This window comes from Plectropomus leopardus, chromosome 3, assembly GCF_026936395.1.
Source record: "Plectropomus leopardus strain MGB_pleo_1.0 chromosome 3, ASM2693639v1, whole genome shotgun sequence".
Taxonomy (NCBI): domain Eukaryota; kingdom Metazoa; phylum Chordata; class Actinopteri; order Perciformes; family Serranidae; genus Plectropomus; species Plectropomus leopardus.
The window spans coordinates 10,444,403-10,466,803 of record NC_142178.1 but is presented as its reverse complement, the minus strand read 5'-3'; the positions used below and the strand labels follow the sequence as shown (position 1 = coordinate 10,466,803).

Genomic DNA, 22,401 nt, shown 5'->3' with positions numbered 1-22,401 from the left:
GTTTGCAGGAGTGTGGGCTGGGCTTATTAATTATGTCTGCTCATGCCTGTGCTGTAGCTCAGCTTTGTGTTTCATGTGGTAAAACAGGAAGAGGATGTTTTAATCTAAACACAGGACTGTAACTCTGTATAATGTCCACTTGATGCAGCCTGCTGAAGCCTCATGTTAACCTCAGATAAAGGTTTGAATTATATTTTTGCACAACACTGTGGGCTTAAAAGGGTTGTCTGCTGACATTTACTTTGAACGTGCATTAGGAAAGACTCCTTTAATGGTCAGTATGAACAGAAGAAATTTTTTAAATGTCCATGTGGGCATTTTATTAAATGACAGACATCATAGAAGTTACCCTACCTATCCCATAAGTCTGCAGAAAAAATAAAATAACAGTAGAGCAGCAAAAAGTGATTATGTTGTTGAATTATATATGCTAGTTGAAATTATGTCAATATGGAGAGGAATTGCATGCTGAGACTCTATTATTTTACAGTTAATATTAGTAATTATTTGATGTGCATAGAATAATACCAGTGCAGTTAACATTTGACACTAATCCTTTTAGGAATATAAAAAGGGCAGCTTTACAAGAAGTTATCCAAAAAGCAGCAAAAAGAGTAATACTTAAAAGAAAATTTGATAAATCATGATAAAACGTCTAATGGAGGGGAAGTAAGCCTTTATGGTTTAGTGCAAAAGTGGTAGAATTCAGCGTCATACAGATACAAGAACAAAGTGTGCAAAGGTGTTCATTTTTTTCTCATATTATGTACTTATTATTAAGTGTTACAGTAGATTTAAGTTTCTTCTGTCTTCTTTTATGCGGATTTAGCTCAGAGCCAAGGGGGCAGGTCCATACTGTGCTGTTCTGCAGTGTAACGCGCGCCTGGTGTCTCATACCGAAAGTGAAAGCAAAATGCGATCAAGACAACAAGACATAGACGTCTAGTCGGCATTCAAACAGCTGTCCTACCACGAAGAGACGTCGCCCTGTACAGTGGAGGAGCGTGTACGGTGAGTTTGACGTTACATTATGGTTGTTTTGGACGAAGACTACATGTTGCAACATGCGGTGTGAAGTTATCAAGTGGGGAAGTGACTCTAACTAAAACATACCGTAGCTAAGTTAACCTCCACATGTTCGTGATTTAATAAATGGCTCTATGTTTATTAAACACTGTATTTTGTTAGTGAAGTGACAGAAGAAGTGTGTAAGTATGGATGATGTTTTTCTTCAGGCACACCGCGGTGAGACGGCTTAACTGGGTTAATTGCCCTCGTGACTTCAGCCTCGCTCTAAAATCCTCAATGTGTTCACTTCTTATGGCCTCTTGCACTCTTATGGTCGTTTTGAGACTTGATGGAAACACGAATTGGCGGCTTTATCAAGAGTTTTTAGTGCTTCGTCTTTCAGAATGAATTAAAGGGAAGTGAAACGTTGGCTTGAGTTGTTACAATATTTGCATACACAGCACGAGCGCCACGGAAGACTGGAGCATAGGATAGACGTGGACGTATTTTCCATTTTCAATATGGCTGTTTGCTGACCTTTGTAGACGACCGAGCACAGAGTTTACATCACGATAAGAGCTGAAAATGAGGAAGGAAGCATACTTTATCACCAAACAGAGGCTAGTATTATATCATTTCCACATAGTAAATTTAACAAGAAATATATTGAGTCAGTTTACTTGTTCTGTAAGGGACTGTGCTTCATTTATAAGAGGATATTGGTGGCTGGGGTGTGACTTTTTATTTATCCATGTAATGTTCACCTTCCCAGACGCTACAGATATTTTATTTTAAGCCTCCTTGAGTGACAGGGGAAAATGCATGACTCTCCCTACATCATAAATAATAATATAATTTTTAATATTCACATCAAATATAGGCCAAGAACAAACACCACAGGAGTAAGTGTTATCACCAAAACAATATCCTAAGAAAATGCAAATGCTTGTTACAAATTGCATCATTACACAAGCTGTGTGCACACTTCGGCAAAATACGGGCACATGGCTTGACAACCATCCATCATTGGTTCTATCACACAAAAGCAACAAAATTAATAAGCCCAGACATCACAGGCACACTTAAAGCACACAGTCAGCTGGTGTTAGCAACACATGCACATTATGTTTATTTCCAAATACACAACCTTGGCAATATCAGTATGGTGGCACGTTATTATAATTTACAGACTTCCTCTTTGATGTTGGAAAGCTAAACATTAAAATTTTGAAACGTGATTCTGCAGTTGTAAAAAACAAAAAAAAAGGTTTTTTTTACTATTGTCATACATGAGCGCATAATTTTATATTTTTACAGGATCTGTTAAGTGCAAACCGTTTATTTTTGGCAAAACAATTTAAGTGACTTTCCAGGCATTGTACTGTGGCACTGCCTTAATCACAGACTGGAGCTGGCTGTGGACCAGGCACTGGAGGCAACAGGGGGAGCAAAAGACTTCCAGGCCTTCCTTGACAGCCTATATTCATTGTATAGCCAGTCACCAAAAAACATGCGAGAGCTAAGTGAATGTGCTCACAACTTACACATCCAACTCAGAAGAATTGGAAGAGTGTTCAGAGTGTTCAGAGTGTTCTTCATACAGGGCAGTCACTGCAGTTTGGCACTCTTACCCAGCACTGGCACAACATTTCCGTGAGGCATCAGAGGATGAGACAAGGGACAGCAGAGAGAGGGCTAAATTCAAAGGTCTGCTGTCAAAGCTGTGCTCTGTAAACTTCCTGAAAAGTCTTGCACTGATGGCAGATGTCCTGACTGAACTGAAGAACTTGTCAGAGTTTCTTCAGAACAGGAAGACCACACTCCCAAAGGCCCATGAGATGATGACGATGTATGTCAAACGCATTGAAAGTCTCAGTTCATACCCAGGGCAACATGCAGTTGAAGCTAGCCAAGCAGAGGAAGAGATGAAATTTAAGGGAGAACAGTTAAGAGTTGGCAAGTCTCCCATCATTGACTCTGCACAGTTTAGTCAAGCAGTTGCAGAGAGTATGAACGACAGACTCTTCACAACCACAGCCAGCAAAGCACAGGCCAGTGTCACAGCTAACAGAAAAGAGACTTACAACAGGCTTCTAAATCAAATGGCAGTCCTTAACCCTGACAAGTGGGACCATGACAATCCTCGATATGGAGAAGATGAGGTGAGGGCTTTGTGCCATGTCCTACATCTGAATGAACAAGAGGCACACCTTGGCTTCATTGAGTACCAGGCCAGTGGAGGAAGAAGCATTCCTAACAAGATAAGGAAGTTGCTTATGGCAAGCCTTTGTTTTGCATGATATGTTCAAGGACTGTCATCATTTCTGTTTTTACAGATTCTGGCAATTTTCATAGTGTAATTTTGGAAATTTTGCTAACAGTAGACCAAACAGTAAATACGGTATATTTTCATCCCTTGATTCGCAAGGTAGTCAGCCCAAACAAAATGTGGTTAGTCTTGGCTTCCCTTTTATGTTAATTGCAGTAAGAAAACAGTATAATAAAAGAGCAATGATACTGGTAGCAAAGTGCACATCCTGCCCTTGTCTGTTTATGTCGCTTATCAATAGTTAGAAAGAAGGACCTTTTGAAACTCGCAAGTGGGGTTTTCTTTTGTCAGCCTCTCTGTGTGAAATGAGGGAATGTTGGCATTGGGCTCTTTATCAGACTGAGCAGTTGGGAAGTTATGAAAGGGTGAAAGTTGCATAATAAAATAGTGTCAAAAGTGAGGACTGAGCTGATGTGTTGTGGCATGAAGACGTTGTGTGAGCTTCTTTTATGACTGTACTGTCAAGACAACAGACTGTCTTTATTTTTATGGCCCTGGTTTGTTTCACTCATGGATGTGTAAAGAGAATGGCTCCACCAGCTCCCATTTCAGACTCAGGGGCCCATAATTAGGGTGGGTTGTCAGCTAGGGCCCCAATGAGTCAGTCAGGCTGATATGGACTTGTATTAGCTAGGGATTCAGGATTTTTTTTTTTTTTTTTTGGACAGATATTCAACACGCTGATATTTAACAACTAATTTGGCTGATATTTGATACCAATATCAATATATCCACTTTTTTCCCAGCCTCCTTGCAAGTGATCATCATGACTCTTTTGTAGTAGAATTAACATTATGTTATGCATATTCTTAATTCAATGGCCCGCCAGCAGATGGAGGCATGAAATACAATGTTTTTTTATGTATGTAATAGCCATTTATTGTGCAAAATTGAAAAAAAATGTTGGCTGATCCTGATTCATTTTAAAGCCCATACCAACAGATACCGATAACATGCTGATATTATCGTGCATTCCTAGTATTAGCTTATCATAAACTAAATAAAAACAACATATGTGTTCTTTCTTTTCTCTTAAATGCATATGTATCCCTTTTTTTCACTCTGTGTCCCTTCTCTAAATTTGAACGTTTTCGGGGTCTCTGAGCACAGCTCATGTGAAGCTCTCCATGAGTTTTTTTTCTTCTCAGCAGCAGTTTGTGACTCACAGGATGAATAATTGATCTGTCAATCCTTTCACAGCTGATCAGATCAATGGGCGTAAACTTTTAGACCTGGCACAATGACTGGTTAAGTTTCACTCTGCATTCTGAGATGTGCAATGCGTAACTGAATAGTATATATATATCTCAGTTGGAAACCCTTCAGTGCTTGTTAAGATGCAACCAGCCAGTACGTCATACCCCTGTATCTCCCTTCATAATAATCTTACTAGTCTGCAAAAATTAATTCTCAGTTAAAAAATATATATATATACATATATATAAGCCAATATATAGTCCATGGATATTTTTTAAACTGAAATGCCAGTAGTGTTGTGGCCACAGTATCAACTAAACTCCCCTACAGCACAGCTCCTTAATCTTGCAGATCTTATGCTTCAAGAGTTCATGAGGAAGGGGACTGTCAGGATGTTCACTGTTAGTATCCACACAGGAAGTGCTCAGACCGGCCAAGCCAACTGGGCTTTGTCAGTGTTATATATGAAGAGTGATGTATATGAAGAAAAGAAGTATGATAGAACACATATTGGAGGGACCACTGAATTTTAAACTATATTTCTGTTGTTTAAACCAAAACCTTCATATTCTGTGGCGCGTCAGACGTGACAGCGTGTAACGCCAGGGTTGGATTGACTTTTGGTCTGAGATGGCGTTCTCGTAGGATGTGTTGTGTATCTTCAGTCTGGCCACATCACATGATAATTACACGGATTACTTGCTGTTGCAGTTGTGCGGGATGAGCAGATGTTTCTTCACCCTCTCCAAGAAATACAGACATCCTCCACCACACAGCTGCAGTGCTTTTAATTATCCTATTGGGAATGCATTTGTGAACCAAAGTTGTGTGTATTGAGCTTCTTTCACTTCATATTTGTCCAGTTTAATAATGTAAGAATTCCCCACCAACACAAGTCGCTCAGTCGTTTTGTGTTGTCATAATAGAGACCATTTCAAATGATGAATAAAAGCCTGTTTTCTTTTTTGACTATGTGGCTGAATAAGGTGTGCCCAAAGCGATACCAACTCAGGACCGAGCAGTATCGCATTGACTTGACAACAAGTACAGTGACAACACAGATAAAACTGAGTAGATATGGATGCATGCAGACTGAAATACAAAAAAAAAAAACACAAGCAAACAATGATTTCATTGCAGGAGCAGAGAAACCAGGTGTGCAGCAATCCACAACTTTAATACTTGACTTTCTACAAGGGAAGTAAAAAAGCACAGAGATGCAGAGGTCAACATAGATATTTGCCCTCGCTGTGTCAAGATGAAAGGATATTGCCTAAGATTTGGCAACTCTTAATCTCTCTTTCTCTTTCAGTATGACTGCCCGTTTTAATGTGCAGGGTGAAGTGTTTTGTCAAGTGTAAGTAATCACAAGCACTTAAAAAGTTAGTGAACAGCTGGTCAAACCAGTTTCTGAAGCAGTCTTGTGTCAGACCGACAGTAACAATATGGGAGACTGCAGAAGCATACTTGTAGATATGTTTATGCTACAGATACATTCATTTATTTTTAATTAAGGTACTGTACTGCATAACAGCAACCCAAATTACCAGCCCTCTTAAGATAATATGAAGCCAGTGAAAAATTCTTTTCAATAGGACGCTGAGTAATGGCTGAAATCAAAGGCAGACTGCACAAACAAAAGTCAGAGTATCTGCAGAGCCAGAATCATTTCACAGTCAAGTTGAAACAGACTTGCAAAAGTGACCTGGCAAGTTGGGTGATCAGATATCCAGACTAAAGATCTTATCTACTTTTTTTCTGACTTTATTTTGTGTATGTGCTGTGTTTTTTAAAAAGCCCATTGAGAGACAAAAGTTGCAAAGTCGCGTAGGCTATAAAAAGCAATGGGGAATTTTATCAGCGATCATCCAACACTCATATCAGTTCCTTCAAAAAAATAAACATACATGAAGACACACACACAGAAACAGAAAACACTGTATTCTCTTGAGACAGTATTACAGTTTTCTGTGTAGCTGCAGTCACTGGCTAAATATTTTTATATTTAGCGGCACATGGCTAAATATTTTTATATTTAGCCATGTGCCAGAAGAGAAAAGTTGGGTAAAAGTATTTTTTAAACTAATAGAATGATTTGTTTTAATGTGCACATGCTACATATCTTTTTTTATGGCCCTGTGTTTGCAATGGCTGTTGCTGGAGGCATTAAGTACATCTCATTCTCGTGAACGCGATATCACAAGAAAGCTCTGAGAAAAATGTTCACATTTGGCACAAATCTCAACTTGAACTTAAACTAATTAGATTTTGAAGATCAAAAGTTAATGTCTGTGTTGGATCAGCATCATTCCCATGAATGCGGTATCGAGGTCTTGAGGGAGTTGCCTCGAATTTGGTACAAACATCCACTTGGACTCAAGGATGAACTGATATATATTTGATGGTTAAAGGTCACTGTGATCTCACAAAACTTGTTTCTTTCATAACTCAAGAGTTCATTCGCTAATTATGACAAAATTTCACACAAATGTCTAATAGGATAAAATGATGACATGATGGCATTTTATATCCTAAAGGCCAAAGGATAACTTTACTATGGCATCATAATGTTCTGCAAAAACAGTTTTCTGGACATGCGGTCGCAACCAAAGAGCAGAAGGGGAGACATTATTTCAGATACTGAATTGATTAGTGGGAAGCATCCATTTTTACAGAGACGGTGATGCAAACTTTAACTGCATCTTGACTGATTGGCTGAGGCATAAGGCCATAATTCTAGTTCACTCTTACCTCAGCAGGCTGGGATTCCACAGAGGACCATCTCTACGTCATTTAATACAAAAAAAAAAAAGATCAAATTGACCTGTTTTTCAAAATAAGCAGTTTTGTCAACTCCTTAAGAAAAAAAAATCCAAAGAATATAATTTTAAGGAACAGTGAACAACAGCTGTGAGAATTGCGTGGGTGTAAAATACACAAAGAGATATGTTTATGCTGGTCTGAACAATGAGCCAAGCACCAAGACACAGAAAACTGAAAGTGTATAACGAACTGAAAAAACAGATCAAGTAATGGACATCTCACTTCTTTCATGTCTTTCCGCTTTATTTCATAAAGCTTTGAAGATCTTTCCCCCCTTGTGCGTTGTGCTGCCAGGTGAGGGTAACGCCCTACCTCTTTTGAAGAAAAGCACAGAAAGATATTTATCTATGGCTGCCATTATCTATGGCATGATAAAGTCAAGTTACAAACAAAAAAAAGCAAAAGTGAAGTGAAAACAGAGAACCAGACATAGATATCAGAGTATAAGAATATTTCTGATTGCTGGAGGTTGTAAGGACACAGTACAAGAGACCACAAGGGATCGACAGTCAGCTAAGCCAGAAGTTTTGCATAATTGTGGTAGTGCGGCTGACACACACTGACAATTGTGCATGCTTAATAGAAAAAAAAAGATTCTTAGCAGGCACAGCTAGGACCATTTTATTCAGTTTTGCATATATTTTAAAAAATGTTCAGTCTCAGTTTGAGAGTTGGGCTTCCTCCTATGCAAGATCTAGTGTGCTCTTTGTCTTAAAGCTTTTTATGTTTTGAAATTAACAATTTGATTTTTGTGTAGAAGGGACTAAAGCCATTCTGATGCCGGATGATGAGTTGCACATTGTTCTTTGTATATTCAGTAATTCACACCATTGCTTGTGGTCCTGTGAAAATGAGTGCATTCAAACAAACTAGTCAATAAAACGCAGATGAGATTGCTGTTTAGCGGGTCATCTTTGTGTAAACAAACTGGTCCGCACTTTAGGATCTTGCAGTTTAACAAATGACAAATAGGCTGAACCATAAATAACGTCACAGGGTAGAGAATCTATTTTTGTGCAGGCATACAGTGCAGGGTTTCCCCGAGGAAACGGTTTAGCTAAGTTTATCTGCGACTGAGCTGACCTATGACCAGTTTAATTAATGATCAGAATGATAATTCTGTGTGAAATAGTTCCTCAAGTCTTTTTCCCAGTAGGTTATGTTTGGTTGATGTATTAAATTGGGGAGCCCATTTCTGCACCAAGTGGTAACTTAAAAAAAAAAAGGCAACGTTGAAGTTCAAAAAACTGCAGTTCATTGAATGGCATAATCAACCACTCATCGGCTCGGACCAGGTCAACACACCTTTGCTCTGTTTTCATCACATTCAATAGAGAGCAAAAACTTTTTTTTAAATTCTTCCCAGCATCTGTTACAATACAACAGCTGGAGGCCTGGCCTGCTGACGGATTAGCTTCCCACACTGTCATCTGAGGTAGGCAGATAAATGGTTCCATCTGCAGACTGACATGCTACAGCCACTGATAACTCTATTGATCTTGTGAAACCAACATAAGACTGCTGCAAAACAAACCTGTCCTGCACTACATACCTTTCTGGTGCTTGCAGTACCATGTAGCCTAAGTAGCACCTGGAGCATCACTATTTTTATTTGCAATTAAGGTCGACATCTGTCTGTCTCATGACGTGATCCGTTTCAGAATCATGTCTCACATAAGACATTTTCGGTGATGTGCCCAGAGTTAAGAATTGGCAAAAAAAAAAGGGATCATGTCGTGGTTGCCAGTTTATATAAGAAATAAAACTAAAGAATAATTCAAGGATCATTAAATAATACAAATATACAACCAGAAAAACACCAGATAACATATTTAATCTCGTTTTTTTTTTTTTTTTTGGTGTGGACTGCACCAGAGATTTAATTACACCACCTCCTCTGGCCATAATAATACCAGGGGTGCCTTTGGTACGATGCTTGGTGAGCTGTCCTGTACATGCTGCACCGAACCCTTTAAAACCTGGATCAACATTAGTCTTATTTTGAGCTGCGACCAGACCCCTTTTTACAAGCTGCTAAACCATTTTGAGCAAATTAGTTTGATATTCTAAAAGTGGGAAATTACAGTGTTAAACATTTTGAAGCTTTTTTTTTCAGTTTTCAGCACTTTTTTTTTTGTTTCTGGCTTTTTTTTAAAGGAAGTTTTTCTTCAGGAAATTTTCCTATAACTTTTGCTCATTAAGTTGCTCGTTGCCTTGATTTTTTTTTAAAGAAATCAAGCTAATTTGTTCAGGTTTCAAAGGGCGAAATTCTCAGTAATAGATCCTCTGTGAGTTAAATGTGTGTACAGTATGTGATTTTTACATTTTGTCTGATTCCCAATGAAGAATTGTACATTTTGTCATTTCAGGTAAATGAACATGGCCTCAAGGGGTATCCTTTTTGCTGTCTTTGCCATCTGTATCATCAGCAAAGGAAATGCATGTAAGTGTTGCCTTATGTAAGAATTTCAAGTATTTTAAGTTAATGCTGCTTGCTACTGATGTAATTTGCCATTGCATTTAAAAAACAAAAATTTTTTTCTTCAGCTTTTGTACACGTGAAATGCAAGGATATATCGGTGGGACGGCATGGCCAGCAGTCACTGCTTGAGTGTGTCGTCAAAACCAACGAAGACGTAAAAGAAGTAACCATCAAGACAGTCATTTGGAAAAAAGAGGGAGATGACAGTCCCATACTGTTTTTTCACTCCAAGAATACTGGACTGAAGCCAGGTTACTCATTTGCTGAGCCATCCTGGAATGTGAGAAACACAAATGTATCTCTGCTCATCGCCAACACTGCTTTACAGCACGAAGGGAATTACACATGTTATGTGATGACAGACAGCGGTGATGGCAAGAGTGGCATCAGCCTCAAAGTCACAGGTAAGGTCCTCCAGCTGTGGTTGAAATATTTTGACTATTTGTCACAGAGAGGTGACCATTTTGAGTGGAGAAATTATTCTTAAAAATAGTTCCTTCAAACTCATTTCAAGTCAAACCAAGAGTAAACATCAGTACATTTTAGTAACAATCAGAAAATGTTTTTCAAGATTAATTTGTTGCTTTGATGGAGTGAAGATTGTTAGAGATCCTGGGGACTTTCCTGGCCTGTCCGTTTGGTATTTCCCTTCACGTAGTTTTACTTTCAGTGTTACCAAGAATCACACAAACACTTGTTGTAAGTTTCTTTATTATTTGTCTTGCATGTATTGTATTAAATGATACTTGTTAAATTTTATGGGTTTTATTGTTGTCATTTGATTGAGGTGCAATGTTCAGCTTAATGACCAGCTTTTTTATTTTCTTTTTGCAGCCAAGTACAACAAACCAGTCATACGCTACAACTCTGAGGCAAAAAATGAGACCCTGATATGCGAGTCTGATGGCGGCTACCCGAAAGGTCAAATTGGCTGGGTGGATTGGACAAAAAGCTCTCGAATGCAGGCGGAGCAGACAGAAAGTGGTCTGTTTCACCTCTCCAGCAAGCTGCCTTTACAGTCAGGATCCACTTTCCCAAGCTACACCTGCATAGTCTTCAATGCCAGTGGAGGCAAAGAGGAAGAGACCACATTTGTACTTCCAACACCAGGAAAATATGAAGGTATATGCTGTTGGCTCAATCCTGTTTCTCTCAGTTAGAAGTAAGGTATATTAGTTTTGGTTTTTATTTCCCGATGTTCATTAATCGCTAACAAACTGCATAACCTTTCAGAAAAAAAAGAAGGGAAATACAAAATGGGCTTTGCTTTAAGTCCTGCGCTCCGTTGCCTCAGTGAACTGTAGCTCTGCATTTCAAAGTGCTATCAACTAATAGGTGGGGAAATTTTTATGTTTTATGATGTAAATGTCCAGCCATATTCAGTGTTCCCAAAGTCATGGAAAACCTGAAGAAGTAATAAAATTCCACAATCTCATTTTCCAGGCATTGAAAAGCCATGGAATTAGTAGAATAAAAAAAGATAGTTTTGAAAGGATAGCCATCCATGCAACGTAACATAACGGCGAATTTATTTTCTGCAAGTCAGCCAGAGGGTGGGCATAGTGTTTATACAACTGTGCTGTTGGGTTAGGATGGTGGGACAGTGGATCCGGTAACAGCAAACACAGAGGCAACACAGAGGAGGAGTTAAATGCTAACAGAAACCAAAAACTGTATTCCCCCGCATTCGTCTTTCATCTCTCTTTGGTCGTTGTGTTGATGTTTACTGAAAAGCCAGGCTGCGACATGTCCCCCAATCTGACCATCTGTTTCCAAACTTCAAAACAAGGTTCTTCACAAAGAAAGATCACTGTGTGACAGACTGAGCCTGATAGGGCGGGGTAATGCCTCCTTTATCACAGTCCTTGACCCACCATACATTTTCATGGATGGGAAAAGTCATCAACAGGTTCACTTAGCAGCTTCACAGCCACCTTATCTGAGCTGTAAGCTGCCAAATACGGTGAAAGTCATTTGCACACCCCTCTGAGAGTAAAAGTGAAAGGGAATGTAGGCTGCTAATGTATTACCAGGGGATTTTCCCACCAGTGTATGCCATGCATATCACATTTCATCAACAGCACTTACATTTTTACTCTTTGACTTCATGAATTTGTACATTTAATCTTTATTATTCAATTTGATTTATTCAGGAGTCGGGGGGGACCCAGACAAAGTGTATCTGGCCACCAAAATAGTGGCTCCTGTGGTGGTCATCGGATCACTGCTTGTAGGGCTGCTGTTGGTGCTGATTTTTAGAGGGCGGTTTAGAGGTGAGTACTCACACAGGTTGTGTTTTGTTTATTAAAAGTTGCTGGTTTAATTTAGTTTTTCCTGCTTCCTTTAAGAAACAAGAGTTCATCACATTCACATTTTTTAGACCACACCCAGATGGCCAAAAACAAATGCACTCACAGTTTTGAATTGCACCTAGCACTTGTTCCTTATAATTTTAATGAATTTATCAAGGCAAATTGAACAAAAGCCTTTGCCAAAAAAATGTAATGTAGTGTATCATTATGTCAGATACATTAATACACACTGCCATTTTCCTGATCTAAATAAAAATAATATCTCAGAAAGGACTTAAAGGGTAACAATTTTTAAGTCATTTTTAGGGCAATAGTGACATTCCCATATGAAAATTGAAATAGGTTTTGCTTGCTGTAATAATTGCCTCTGTTCATACTTCCTTTCAAAGTAACATTGAACCCCCAAATTACCATTTGCCATTTGTCAGTAATTATCTATATCCCGTCTTACCTTGAATCTGTGAAGAAAAGTTATTTTTTCTTGCATGCTTCTACAGTGAATGAGGAATCCAAAAAATGGAGTAAATTCCTATCAGTTGACAAAAAAGGTGGATGTGTTTAATAACAGCAAAACTATATTACAGTATCGGTCCACAAACTCTCCCACATTTTTTGCAGTACAACCCAAGTCTCATTTATCCAATCATCTGCTCAGTACTTCACAAAACACGTGCATTTTTTTTTTTTTTTTTGCAAAAACATGACTATTTAAAACTAAGACTTTAACAGTCTTATACACTGATGAGTTGCAAGCATTTGTGTTTGAACTCAATGGAGTGAGGGGAGCAGAGTGCAAAAGCACGCTCTTGCCAAAGGTCTCATATGGAAAGTGTTTTAAAAGTAATGTTTTTGTGAAAATGCATGTGTTTGGGAAGCTCTGAGCATATAACAGGATAAGTTAGACTTGAATTGTACTGCACAAGTTGTGTGAGAGTTTATATACAAATGTTTTGACATAGTTTTGCTGTTGTTAAATTTGGACCCTATATACCCCAATAAATTAATCCCCTTTTTTGGGGCCCTTTGTTCCCCATGGAAGCATGCAAGAAAACTAAAGTTTTGTTCACAAATTCAACATAACGCAAGGTAAGTAACTGATATACAAGTGATCATATTGTGAGGTATTCCTTTAACCTATGGTAATCAGTCGTATGTAGTGACTTGCAGTATTTCTGATTGAGTACACAATTACAGAAATACTATAGAATAATTCCTGTAAAATTTCATTGTGAAATTGAATTCCTTCTCTCAGTGTAGAGTTTGAATACCGAAGTTCTCAAATGTGTTGTATTTCATCAGTGGCTTTACTTCTCTATAATATAGAGCTAACAGGAACTAACCAAACAATAGATGAAATTTGACACTACAATAGCTGCAGGTTGAAAAACCTGAATAACACCTGGCAAGCAGCCATGTTACTAAAGATGGGAAAGTACGGTCTTTTTTTGTAGTAAACAGGAATCAAGCTGGGATTAGTCTAAAACATTAGAGTGGAAAGACTTTCCATTGTTAGACAGCATTTTTACAAAATGTCTCACAAAGATAGATGATGCAAGCAAAAGCAGATATCTGATCCTCATTTGTCATTTTCTCGACAGAGACTCGGAGGCCTTCTGTAGTGCCCCTTATGGGTACGTCCACCTTTGGACATACTATTCCTGCTGTTTTTATTCCAACTTGGGCTTTCTTTGGAGAAAAGCTTTAAATAAAGCTTCTATTCATTTTTCTCCATCTAACAGCTTGCTTTAGCTACCTGAAACACTCAGTATCTGCTACAGAACTTCTCACAGATTATTGACTGGTTTCTGTAGCTAAAATTAATCAAAAATTAAACATCTTTTTTAAAAAAAACTTTGCTATTTTTTCCCCACTAATGAATGTTTAGTCAGTGGCTGTCTGGACTGTGTGTCTTGAGAAAACACGAAACCAAACTCACTCACCACAGCCAGATTTCTGATTTCATTCTAAGCCTGTTGAGGCATGTGCTCCCGCTGAGTTTTGAGCATTGTTTATTAACTCAGTCAGGGTGCATGTTTATCTGTGACTGGGAACGTTTACTGGCTCTGCACTAACTGTTATCGTTGTATCTAAACTGCTTACTGGTTTTCCTCTGACATTGAAGATGTCTGGGGAAATACAGAGATATTTACTACACTACATAAAGATTTTTCCATTGCTGGTGGGGAACTGGGCTTGGTTACTTATCAGTTTTTGAATCACAGTATAACCTGACTCATTTGTCGGATGCCCTGCACTTACAAACTTGCTTAATATGGGGATGGTTATGCACCCACCCACGGTATCACACAGTAAACCTTTTTAATTTGTTCCAGGTGACCATGGCAGAGTCCCTAACTGTGATGTTGAGGAAGGTATGTAAAAATTCCAGTATTTTGACTTTGACTTTGTTTTATTGCTTTTTTCAGATGCAGTCATTCAATTCATGCAATTCATTCAGGTTTTGATATTAAATCTTTTTGCAGGTAATCCTCAGGAGATGGATGAAACATGCTCGTAATGCCATGCTTGAGGTAATTATATTTGAAGCAAACAATTTAGACATTAGTTTTACCCCTATTTCTTTTTGGTATACTGGCAGACCACAAGGTGATACCAAATATCTAAAAGCTCTCTTTGTCTCACTCTCTCTCTCTGCAGGAGACGCTGCATGTCACATGACCTGTGCTAACTTACTGGCAACCTCTGAAATCAGCACTTCCTTGTTTGCTAATCTCCACTCTGTTATTGTACTTTCCCACATGCAGTTGGCTGTGTATATAACCAGCAATGACTTGTATTACTTTGATAAATCAGAGGAACTATAAGTGCCTCATTCAGCCAAGCTTACTGACTATACACTTCTAAATCAAGTCTCAAGCTAAAGAAAGATCTTGACTGATTTTGAATCAGTGATGGAGAACAAGAAGGCAGGGGGTCGTGTTCAGGCCTTGTGACTTTTAAACTCTGACAACCACACCAGGAGCAATGTTTAATATGGCACAAAACCACCTTCATAGTGAAATTATGACCGCAGAAAATTCCTGATGTGTTTTTGCTGTAGGAGGAAAGCATTTTGTTCATTTATGCCCGTGCAGTAACTGTAGCCTTTGGCAGCTTGGTAGGAGTGGCCCTCCCTCTGTCTTCCTCTTGTCAAATATGTCAGCGTTACAAAGGAAACATTGAATCATGTTATGATAGAAGCAAGGAGGGGTGTGTGTGTGTGTGTGTGTGTGTGTGTGTGTGTGTGTGTGTGTATTCTTGAGAAATGCTAATTATGTTGATAGTTAAGTCTAATCTTACAGATTTATATTTTTTTTTCATTTGTGATCCATTTTGGGGTTCTGATTCTTGACCGTCCTGACTGGCCACTGGATCAGCAAACTTTCTGTTGCTGCCATGCCGCCCTCCTGCCACGTGTGGTCGGTTAAGTCTTCGCTCGGTTAGCACAAGCTAATACAGCAGCAGTGGCTAACATTCAGCACCAAGCCGCAAAACTCACATGACATCAGAACGGCTTAAACACTGTCGTTAAACTCATTAATAATTGTTGGGTAACGTAAGCTGTGTAATGCGGACAAATAGCCCTGTCACTGTATGTGTGCGAGCAGGCTCTCACCATCTGTGCAGCGCTCACACTCCTGCAGCAACAGCTCCAAGCCATACATTCAGTGGTACGTCAAAGTCAAATACGATGTATTTACCATAGTTTGCAGTTAAGTGTGCTGAAATATCACTAAAAAAATCAAAATTATGGCTATGCTACATAACTTCCATACACATCGTGTGTAGATAATTAAGTTATAGAATCGCTGTTGGATACTGGTATCATCAATTTTTAAACAATACTCAGCTCTGACTAGAATTATACCATCATTTTCTTTCAAAAAAGCCCACAAAAAGACACTACTACCCTGTCTGTGGCTCTCATATCCAGGTGCAGTTGTTCCCACTGATGATGTTAAAAAAGTCAGATTTATTTTCAGTTTTATTTTTTTAATAGAGAATTTGTTGAGAGCAATTTTTAGACCTAGATTTTTTAACAGTATTTGTGGCACCAGGTGGGTTTGACTCAAAATATCCTTATTTAGGGAATGGTTCCCAGCCCCTTTTCTATCACTGAGTAAACTGACGCCCTCTGTTGAAGTGACACATTTTATGGATATTTCATATTTTATTTCATGCATAACAATAGTGAATGTAATAACTGTGGGAAGTTTATACAAAATGAGCAATTTTGATTCATTGTGAGTCAATTATTTCCTGTGAATTGTGCCTTAGAGATGTTTTTCCTGGTTTTTATTTGAAATTTTATATGATTTTCTATCTGTATTATATATTTTTGTGCTTTGAACAATCATACATAGGTTTGCTTTTTTTAAAAATATATTTTGGGGGCTTTTTGCCTTGTTTTACAGGAAAGTGATAGCATGAAGGGGGGGATGACATGCAGCAGAGGGCTGAGGTTGGTATCAAACCTGCAGCTGCTGCGGCAAGGACAGAACCTTTTGTGCATCAGGTGCCTGCTCTACTACATGTGCCCCATACATAGTTGGGAGGCTTCTGTTTTGTTGAAAAATTCATTGTTTTTCTTTCCCTTTGAAACATTTGGCCATTGTTCTATTATTCTATCTTAAATACTCGGAACTTTAGAAAAAAAAAATTAAATTTCCCAAAAATGAATGAGCGGATGAGATACAGACCTACCATCTTTGTGTGTGTGTGTGTGTGTGTGTGTTTGTTTTATGTTTTTTGTTGCAGCAGAATGTTGCAATGTCAGGTAGAAATTAAGGCCTGGCAGAAACAGTTTCCTGGGGTAAACCCTCGGGTTACGGATTATTAGTTCTGTAGCACCAAATACTACATAATGCAGGCCTTAGCTACACAGGTAATATATATAAGATCTGTTCATTGTTGGTTTTTGTCTTTTTAGCGATTTATAAAAAAATTGAAACATATAGAGTATCATCAGCCTTTTCTTTTGAGGGTCTGTGTTCAGAAGTCCTCATGGTTTTAAAACACTTGCTATTTCATGCTTCAAATCATGAGTCCAACTTTAAGTCTGGTGCTACCGCTCACTGCCTGAGAACACTCTATCCAAGCAAATTTCATATCCTTATTCTAACCACTGAGAAAGATCAACAGATAAATGCTGGGCGCACTTCCGCATGTCATACGATCTTCACTTGTCACTGGCTCGCCTTCGGAAAATACAGTGTGGTGTATAAAAGCCAAAAACATGTTTGTGTTCCTCTAACTGTCTTTGATGAAACTGATTATGTAACTTTCGGCAGTTGTGTGCAACTTTAGTGCCACATTAACAACTTATCTTCAATATCTTTGACAGGTTTAAGGTTTCGTTCTTCACTTCACACGATATGAGCACATAGTAATACGTGCCCATATTTTCAGGGAACATGACTTCTGATCTAAGACCTGATGGGTAATGGAGCAGGTCACAGCTGTACTTAAATGCTGTGTCCTGACACCACCGGAGCAAAGAGAACACAACAATAAAAGTAAAAAGTACATGATTAATCATCAGTGTTAATCATTGGCCTGACGTGGATACAGTAAAACACCAGTTTTAAAAAAAAGTAATAGGTTTTTAATTTAATTCTGGAAATAGAAAAATCCCACTCTGACATATTCATTTAAAAAACTTCACAAAGGAGATTATGAGAGCTTCTGTATGGAACTGTTTTTATGAATCTGTGAATATTTTAATTCTGTGTGTATGTGAATTTAACTGTTGTGTTGTTTTTTCATGGAATAAAATGTAAAACAAATTAATAAATAAAAAGTGAACTGTGTGAATGTTTTTTTTATTATTGATTTTTGTCTTACATTTGTGTAGACTTTATTTCAGCAGTGATGTGAAAAGTATTAAGATGTTTTACTTTAGTAAAAGTAGCTATCATACTGTAGAAATACTCATTACTACTTATTACTTACTCATATATTTATTAGAAACAAAACTGCATTTTAAATTCTACTTCTGTCTAAGTACACAGGTATTGGCACCAATATGTGCAATGTGTCAGAGGTAAATGCATTTATATGCAGCAAAATGGCCCATCAGTGCTGTATTAATGTGTTTTAAATAATATTTTCCTTATGTATTAAAGCAGAATTACAGTTAAGCTTGCAAGAAATTTGTTATTTTAACTGCACTGAACAAAAATTTAAACGCAACAAGTTAAATATTCAATACTTTTTTAATGCACATAATTGATATATTCTAAAATTTTGGTCACAAATTTGTTAAAATCTGTATTAATGAACACCTACCCTTTTCTAAGACAATCCATCTACTGGATAGGGTTAGCATATCAAGATGCTGATGAAAAATCATCATTACTACACAGCTGCTCTCTGAGGTGGTCACAATAGAAGTGTGCAGTTTGATCAGAACATATTGCCACAGATGATACTAGTTTTGAGACAACGTGCTATTGGCTGTTGCCCATGATCTGAATTTTTATTTTATTACCATGAGAAATCTCCAAATTTGTTTCCCTGAATTTGGCAGCACGTCCAGCCAGCCTCACAACCACACACCTTGATTACGATGATGAACTGCTGTCAGGTCACCTGGTGAGGACAATGCACATGTGATGAGCTTTGCTGAGACTTTTCTGATGGTTTGTGCAGAAATTCTCTGGTTGTGCAAACCAGTTGTTGCATCAGCTGTTCAGGTGGTTGGTCTCAGTCTGCCTTGCAGGTGAAGATGCTGGATGTGGAGGTCAAGAACCAGTGTGGTGACTTGTGGTCTGTACTTGTGAAGGCAGTTGAATGTGCTGCCAAATTAACAGAATTGTCGTCAGAGACCGCTTCAGTTAAACTTGTAACATCTGTTGCATTGTGTTGTGTGATCAAACTACACACTTAGGCGTGGCATTTTCTTATGGAGGAGATAAAAATAACAGTGCCTATTATTTTTTGTCTTTGTGTGCTTTTGCAAACTCTATGTGGCTTTTTATTGTGACCATCAGGCACAGCTGTATAGTAATGATGCTGTTTATTCAGCATTGTGATATGCTCAGGTAGATGGATTACTTTAGAAAAGGAGAAGTGCTCACCAACACAGAATTTAAGAAATTTGCAATCAAAATTTAAAAGAAATAAATCTACTGGGTGCATGGGAGAAAAAAAAAATCTCTATGTTAAACACAGGAGCTAAAACATGAGTTTTGCATTTAAATTTTTGTTCAGTAAAAGTCATATACTGTTGGGTAGTTATTTCTCGACAATGCACAATTTAAAGTTTTCTGTTTACAATCTCAATGTAAAAAAGTAACCAGTAACTTTTCAAATTAAAAGTGAAAAGGACAATATTTGCCTCAGAAATGTGGTGTAGAAATATTAAGTTGCATGAAAAGGCAATGCTCAACTAAAGTACAAAATACCTCAAAATTATACCTCAGTGCAGCATTTGCTTAAATGTTGTTAATGCCATGTCACTGCTCTATTTCAGGTATGGCAGTTCTTGTTTAGGGTAATTGTAGAGTGAATGTCTAGACATAATATAAATGTCTCTTTTTTGATTGTTCCCCTCAGTTTCAGGTGAACACCGATACCATGACATCATTTCCAAGGAAAATGCTGATGTGTCTGGCATGTTTGCAATACGTTCCTTTCTCTAGGCTTATTGGTTGATTTCTTTATGAGCTCATCTGATCAGATCAGTGTTCGTCATCCTTGTTCCTCTTTGTCTGTTCCTTGTAAAATGTCTCATTTTTACATAAACCCATAGAAAAAAAACAGAGAAATTCTTGCACACATTTATTTTTTGTAAAAGTACAGCCTTTTTGCTCTCTCAGCTAATGATAGCAGTGTGTTGTTATCAAGCATTTGATATTTTGTAACTGATTAACAGTGATCTATGGTTTACATTTTATTTACAAGCATTTAAAGTAAGTAACTGAATCAAATGTCCTATCACTATCTCTACTGCTCAGTTTCAGGCTGATCTTCCTGGGTTTCTTTTGTATTTGTTTTTGTTTTTAACATTAGGAGGTACAATACATCAAAATGCTTTCAAATTGATCAAGATTTTCAAAAAGTATTGCAAAACTGAGATCTTCATAACCTTAAATTCAGCTCAGTCCTGCCATCTGTTGGACATATAGCATAACAACATGTTACAGAAACAGCACAGGTGAATTGCATTAAAAACTCATTTGTGGTGTTGAGCTAGACTCACCTGTAGATCAGGATCCTGCTGTGTGTTTACAAGCTTGAAAAGTAGCAAGTAAGTAAACCTTGAATTGAGTTTGTTTAACCAGAGTAAATGAAATAAATGTTAAAAAAAAAATCTTTAGATGAATTTTTACTTTTCAGATTTTTGGTGTCTTATGCACATAAACTGAGGTGATGTGAAATGCATAAACTTTTGCACTAAAAGGTTTTACTGATCATAAGAAAATATAAAGGCATTTACATAGATTAGACAAATTGTGCAAAATTCGAAAAGTTAACATAGCATAGCATTAGGAACGCAAGGCTGAAAAGAATGCAGGCTAATACAAAATGCTTCACTAATTCACATAATGATTCGAATGTAGAATATATACACATGACTGGTGCAACTTTTCAACATCAGTCACAAAGATGAAATAACATAATAATAATAAATAATAATTTATTATTTTTTTATTGGGGGGTGGGGGTGGGGGTGGTATTTCTGATGCTGAAGGTGGTTTCGCTGGGCCTAACAGACCCAGATCAGCAACAGGTGCCCAGCCCAAGCTCTCTAAGAAGACGAGGAAAAACTCCCAATGACCATGTGAACAATCTCATGGACATGGGAAGAAACCTCGGGAAAGGCAATTCAAAGAGAGATCCCCTCTCCTTGACAGCTGGGTGTGTGTGCAAACGCGCATTAGTAATTGCATATTTGAGATTACCAGTTGAATATATTCAAGTCTTATCCCCCAAAAAGTGGCTTTTTGGGGGGTAAGAGTATTTAAATAGTAGTATTTAATATAATTTTCTAGGTCAGAAAAGTTTCTTTGAATGAATAGAAACACCCTCATTTTTACTGGGTTGTGAATGATTAAGAATATAGTTTTTCATTAAGGAAGTGGCGTTGTTGTTCATGCCAATGTTAACTCTTTGAAACCTGAGCAAATGAGCAAAGCAGCCTGCTTTCAAGACAGCGAACATCTTGATGAGTTTGTATTGCATTTTAGATTCAACTGTTGACAACCACAAAGTCCAGTGCAAGAAAAACACAAAAGAAAAGTGTTTTAAAGTGTGGTAAGATAGCAGACCTGCCCAAATTCTGTTACACATCAATTGATATTTTTGTACACTTTTGACAACAATAACCATGTTATCATGTCAAACAATGTTTCTCTGAGCGTTTTTTCTCTTCCCTTATAGTCATATTTTCTTTGCAGGCATTGTAGCTTTTCCACTCCTTTAACCTTTTTTGAACCATTTGAATGAGTGCATGGACCACCATTAGCTGCCACTGAGAAATAGAGGTCTATAGAAGTCATCATTTGGATTATTATTTTTTTCTTTATTGTGTTTTCAAAAATTGTTATGCATTTCTTTGCCATAAAACTCTGAAATGCAGCAGTGTTTGTAAGACTCTGAATAAACCTGCCTTTCCTTAAGCTCTTTAGCTTCTTTGGACATAATTATTTTCTTTGGATGATCAATGTTGTGTGCCGCCTAGTTGTGTGCCTAAATTCTGCACTGTGCTGTTGCCGTTGCTGCAGTTGCTGTCCTCCTCCTCTCCTTGTACACTCCCTCCGCTCTCCTTCCTGAGTACCTGTTGCCAATTTCTTCATTCAGGAAGGCAGATAAGGGGGTGTGCAGTGGGAGGCTCTCTCTCTGAGATGCGTGCTGTACGGCAGCCGGCCTTGAGGGGGTTCTCTCCCTTGGTTTCTGTTCCTTTTGGCTGGAACCTCCGTGTCTCTTGATTTGTTCTGTTGATTGTTTGTTTGTTTTCTTCTTCATTTTCAGAGAGCCATCATGAAGGGGGTTTAAACCAGATAATTTACCAATATTGAATACAGTCTTGCCTTAATTCGGTATTCAACTTTCTGGCGTCCTTCATATGCTGCGGTCTTTGTTGAACGTTTTGTTAGTTATGTTATTGGCCGTAACAACCAACAAATAACCCTAGACAAAATAGTTATATTTGAACCAACACATACTCGGCACAGTTCTGTTTTCAGGCTGCAAGGATGCAAATGAGAACTCTGTCCTCAGATTATTCATTAGACGAAGCAGTCAAT

At 37.9% G+C, this 22,401-nt stretch overlaps 1 protein-coding gene across 2 annotated transcripts; it reads left to right on the top strand.

Moving 5' to 3' along the window:
* Positions 1-857: 857 nt before the first annotated feature.
* On the top strand, positions 858-17,961 carry LOC121942072 (tyrosine-protein kinase-like otk). 2 transcript variants are annotated; one of them, XM_042485161.2, is made up of 9 exons: positions 858-1,011; positions 9,727-9,800; positions 9,905-10,243; positions 10,674-10,961; positions 11,993-12,112; positions 13,750-13,782; positions 14,485-14,523; positions 14,635-14,682; positions 14,810-17,961. In XM_042485161.2, the coding sequence occupies exons 2-8, from the start codon at positions 9,731-9,733 to the stop codon at positions 14,667-14,669; spliced, it is 924 nt and encodes a 307-aa protein (XP_042341095.2). In that variant the 5' UTR covers positions 858-1,011; positions 9,727-9,730; the 3' UTR covers positions 14,670-14,682; positions 14,810-17,961. The 2 variants fall into 2 exon arrangements, with proteins under 2 accessions (XP_042341095.2, XP_042341096.2); XM_042485162.2 differs by lacking the exon at positions 13,750-13,782.
* Positions 17,962-22,401: the final 4,440 nt, after the last annotated feature.

Coding starts and splice junctions, on each gene's coding strand:
- LOC121942072 (XM_042485161.2), top strand. CDS start 9,731: ATGAACATGGCCTCAAGGGGTATCCTTTTTGCTGTCTTTGCCATCTGT. Junction 9,801..9,904: donor CATCAGCAAAGGAAATGCAT/GTAAGTGTTGCC, acceptor TTTTTTCTTCAG/CTTTTGTACACGTGAAATGC. Junction 12,113..13,749: donor TTTTAGAGGGCGGTTTAGAG/GTGAGTACTCAC, acceptor TTTTCTCGACAG/AGACTCGGAGGCCTTCTGTA.